Raw genomic sequence first — 5,044 nt, 5'->3', positions numbered from 1 at the left:
AATTAGGAATAAAAAAAGAGAACATTATTAAACAGAATAAATAGGATATAAATAAAGGAAAATACAAAAAAGCAAAATGAGCTGCTCATCTAGCTTTGGCATGATCATCAACAGATAAACAACCCCCAAAAATTGGAACAAGTGTTGACACCCAACAAGAACACACATGCAAAGGAACCAACTTCCTGACATAATATGTGAGGTTAGCATATTGAAAAAAAAAAAAAAAAGAGGCTCACTGCTTTAATAAAAGATGATAATCCCTCGACGATAGGGATTGTGTTCAGGAAAATCTCATCAACTGTCTGGCCATTCTTGTTCCTGGCCATTGTGTCGACTCTTACATTTGAAATAAAAGGTTCCATTAGCTTGATAGAGCCTTGTTCAGCGAGGAGGTGGAATGGGGTGTTTCCATCTTCATCTGGTTGGTTTATGAATTCCTCAAGCTCTAGTTGCTCTAAGGCAAACTTGATTTTATCCAAATCCTTACTCATCACAGCATAATGGAGAACATTTCGATGATTTATGTCCTGTAACTCCCCAAAATCTGGGCAGCATTCGATGAGCTCTCGAAATATCTCAATGCTTGAGTTAAGAGCAGCGATGTGAAGTGCTGAGAGACCATCTTTATCCACCTTATATACACTGGAAGTATCATGACTAAGCAACTGTTGTACTATCCTGTGGCTTCTTTCCAATGACACTGCATAATGAAGAGCGGTCCTCCCATTTTCATCTATCTTATCGGCAAGTTCTCCTTTCTTAACTAAGAGTACTTCCACCACATCTGTTTTTTAGTTGTTCAAAACAAAGAAAACCTAAATTAATAAATGTTTTGCTGCTCATGAATTAGCTGGGATGGCTCCAAACAAAAAAAGTAAGAATCAGTAGCAATCATTGGGGAAAAGATGCATTTGTAAGAGAAGAGAAAAAGGAAGTTGTTGGGGGTATTGTATCTTGTATTCCATCACTTGCATTTGCTGGCTGATTCCGAATGATCGTTAAGAGGGCACTGTAGGCCTCGATGTCCAGAGGAATCAGCCCACCTTTCACGTTTATCTTGGTTACTAGGCCTTGCCGAACTAGCAAATCCATGGTAGGGGATCAAGAGCAATAGGCACGGGAAAGTTGTTAGGGCTATATGGGTATTTTACTAATTTATTTATATAGGGTTATACTATAAATTTGTAACGATGGATCTTTCTCCATAATCAATCTGAACGGTGTTAAGACAAGCAAATGTAATCCTATTCTCCATTGATAGTGAAGCATATTTCATCTAAACTTGAATGTATGTAATCTTATTGAACCATGTATATCTTTATATATTTACAATTTCATTCAATTATTTTTGCATCGTATTAAAATCTGATTTTCTACTAAAATACATGTGGACAATAGGGAAGCATGCAAAAGAAAAGTAATAATGTAGAAAATTCCACCCCCCAAAAAAAGGTATTGCAAAAAATTACCTAGATGCACCTCAACTATGGCCACATGTAAAGCCGTCCGGCCATGTGGTCCACTATGAGCCGCAGATGGACAAATATCCAAGATTTTGTTGACAATATCCAAGCGTCCGTCTCTAGCAGCTAGGTAGAGTGGAGACTCCCCACCTTCCGTATCAGCATCATAGTTGGGATGCCCTAAATCATGAGGGTCTGCCTCAATCAACAACTCCACCATCTCAAGGTCATATCTTCGCAAAGCTTCATGCAGGGCCGTGTTTTTGCTCTTATTTCTCATCCTAATCGTCTCTCGAGCAAGTGAACTATTTCCATTTTCGATGTCATGGTCTTGAAAAGGCCAAGGTAGAATCTTTTCGATGAGAAATTTAGCTATGGAAGTGTGCCCTTCTCTGACGGCCACATGAAGGGCAGTATCACCTACTAAGTTCACCTGTGTGAGAAGCGATAGCCTTCTACCGTAGTCTGTGTCGCCGTCTAAACTTGTATTGTGTTCAAGAAGAGCAGCATACACTTCTTGTATGAAGTCTGTGTGACCAAAACTCACAGAGACGTGAAGGGCCGTGTTCCCTTTTGGAGTTACTCTCAGCAATCGGCTTGAATCTCCTGTCACTACTTGTCTGAGAAGTGCAACATCACCAACTTTTGCAGCTCTGTAGATTTGAGGATCCATGACCGCGTATGCCTTTCTCTGAATCTCTTCCACTAATTAAGCTAAGAAGTCTGTGCCCTAATCTTATCCACCCCAGTTAATTTTCAGTCAAGTTGTCTCACTTAGCTTCGGTCTTTCAAGATGTAGACTCTCTACCCGATTGCGTGATCCTTTTGGCCTCAAGGCGTCTATGTTAACTTTTTCTCAATGGCAGACCCTATGATAGAACATTGCATGAAATGAAAAATGGCGTTTATGGAAACTTTTTCTCATGGTAGACCCTATAATAGGACATTACTTTAAATAAATAAAAAAATCATTTTCTCAATTTTGTCCTCAATTGGCACTCTAAGATAAAACTTTGAAATCTTCTGTCACATAGAGACGAAAAAATGTCTTTCACCGAAAGAGAGTGGAAATGGTGAAGCATTACAAAATGGCCAAGAGAACGCCATCTCTTGACACGACTCTTGGCGCAGTTACACTTAAACAGAAATGGCCAATAGGAGAATAACATTGATAAGTTATGTTTAACGTAGCGGAAGGGTCCGTTTGGTAACACACTGGTGGTGACCTTTTCTGTTTTAAATTCTATTTTAGAACAAAAATGGAAAAAAAAATAAGTTGAAAATTTCTGTCATTTTTGCGCCCAAGAAATAAATGGATCCAAAATATCATCTCATGAGTGGAATTCAGTTATGAGATGATAAAAATAAAATTGAAAAATACTCCTAGACAACCCCGATAAAATCCTGACAAAACCTACATCACACGACAACTTGAGGGCGCCGCTGCTTGTGACCTCTGTTGTTCGCCACAGAGAGGGAGCTACTGGACGACGAACTCGACGCCGCTGCTTGTAAAAACCTGCTGGACGACGACGTAGAAAGCGACGCTCCCCACTCCAGGAAGCCGCTGCTTTGTGAAAACCTTCTTGCAGAAGATCAAACAGACCTTCGTTGCAGAGATTTTTCTACCCCTCTCGCCCTCTGAAATCGCTGCTTCTCCTTGGCGATCGCTGACTTCGCTGCTCCCCTTCGACCCCTCTCGCCACCTGAAACCGCTGCTCCCCTTCTCACCTCTGAGATCGTTGCTCCTTTCGGATCGTCCTCTGGGTTCGCTGCTCCTCTGTGAATCGTTGTTCCCCTGTGTTGCATTGTTGTCATCACTGTCTCAAGTTGGTAAATGCTTAAATTGATTTTAATTTATTATTATTTTTTTCCCCCTATGTTAATGGTTAGATTATGAGTTTCATTTTGTTCATTTGTTATGTGTCTTTGATCTGATATGTTAAGGATGTGAATTTGTAATCGGAATCGTTTATCAAAATCGAATCGATCCATTTACACCGAAATCATAAAACCGTTTAGTAAATGGTGCGGTTATGGTTTCAAGTTTCAAGCCGATTAGCTAAACAGGTTGGGTCAGTTTTAACCGTGGAACCCGTTGGTTTCAAACCGAATTGAAACCGTTTAAACTGATTCGATTAATCTGTATAACAATTAAATAAATAAGGGGCAGTAATCGGTATAACAATTAACAGTTAAATTAAGTGTCCATCCTGCTTTGGTATGATTTATTACAATTCAGTTCAAGTTTAGGCTTTAGATCATGAACTTGTAATGAAAGGAAAAATTCAATATTTTCATCGATGAGAGAGGAAGAGGAGAGATTGGAAACTGGGCCGGAATTTTTTGTTCCTGCCGGAGGCCGGCCACCGGATAGAAGTAAACGACGGTTGATCACTGATTTCTGGAGCCTTGCTCCCAACCATGGCTATGCTTCAGTAGAGGATCCTAGAGAAATAGTGTCTGAGGAGATCAGGCCTCTGGAGGGTGCAGCAATGGGGGGCCAACGACCTGGAGGAGATGCTGAAGGTCGTCGATCCTATGCTGCTGTGTCAAAGAAGGGGTTGCCAGATGTGGATGACCTTCCAGAGCCTATCCGCGCTGGGCCTCTGACTAAGGTGGTGATACCACAAGAGGCATATGAAGAGAAACTTCAAACGTTCTCTTTTTCCTTGATCGGAAGGGTGAATTTCAGGTTCATCTCCATGGATGATATCCGTCGTGATTCGGCAAAGTTATGGAACTTGAAGGGGAAGGTTAATCTTGCTCCTCTAGGGAAGGGTTTCATTCTCTTCCGCTTTGAGAGGGAGGGGGATATGTCATCGGTATGGAGGAGAGGACCTATAAAAGTTGGGACTCAGGACATTAGATTTCAGAGGTGGAGGCCAGAATTTAGCATCCATGATAATCACACCCAAACTAAACTAGTCTGGGTTCGTTTCCCTGAACTCCCGATGGAGTACTGGCATGAAAAAATCCTTCTGACAATGGCCAAAGCCGCAGGGAGGTCTGTAGCTTTGGATCGCAAAACATTGAATGGCACCATGGGCAACTACGCCAGAGTCCTCGTTGAGGTCGAGTTGGTGAGAGGCAGGGTGGAGGAGATCCAAGTGGAATGAAAGAAACCTGGTACAGACATCATTTTCTGGTTCAAACAGCGGGTGATGTATAAGGACGATCTCTCAAGATGCACCTTATGCAAAAAACTGGGCCATATGGCCAACCAATGCCGCGATAAGAGGGACGAAAGAAAGCCAGTTGCCCAGAATAATGGTAGTTTTGTCGCAGATGATCATGTCCAAGGTAACCTCGTCGGAGTTGGGAGAGAAGGGTAGACTGCAAAAGTGGCCAGCCCCAGCCGTGTGAAGAGTCCCAGATTGGTAGGAGAATATTTCCCTCCTACGGTTATGGAAACAGTGAATAGGGATAGGAATTGCCTTGTGGAGGGAAATCTGGTGGTTGACTTAGACAAAGATAATATTTCTAACTATGGAAATATCCGTTCACAGAATTTGGGAGGGCCAAATTCTAACAATAATCAGTGCAGGGAGGATCTGGAGCCAAATATGGTGGATAAT

At 41.8% G+C, this 5,044-nt stretch overlaps 1 protein-coding gene across 1 annotated transcript in view; it reads right to left on the bottom strand.

Annotated features, from left to right (window-relative positions):
• Window positions 1-1,804, bottom strand: part of LOC122089005 (ankyrin repeat-containing protein NPR4-like) — a 3,396-nt gene extending 1,592 nt beyond the window's left edge. The window contains exons 1-2 of the mRNA XM_042658412.1: window positions 1,473-1,804; window positions 240-787 (exon numbers count right to left, since the gene is read on the bottom strand). Coding sequence (XP_042514346.1) covers window positions 240-787; window positions 1,473-1,746 — 822 coding nt within the window. The 5' untranslated portion in view covers window positions 1,747-1,804. The remainder of the gene's footprint in view (window positions 1-239; window positions 788-1,472) is intronic.
• Between the last annotated feature and the right edge of the window lie 3,240 nt (window positions 1,805-5,044).

The sequence above is a fragment of the Macadamia integrifolia genome, chromosome 9, assembly GCF_013358625.1.
Source record: "Macadamia integrifolia cultivar HAES 741 chromosome 9, SCU_Mint_v3, whole genome shotgun sequence".
Taxonomy (NCBI): Eukaryota; Viridiplantae; Streptophyta; class Magnoliopsida; order Proteales; family Proteaceae; genus Macadamia; species Macadamia integrifolia.
This window is presented reverse-complemented; position numbering and strand designations above follow the sequence as displayed.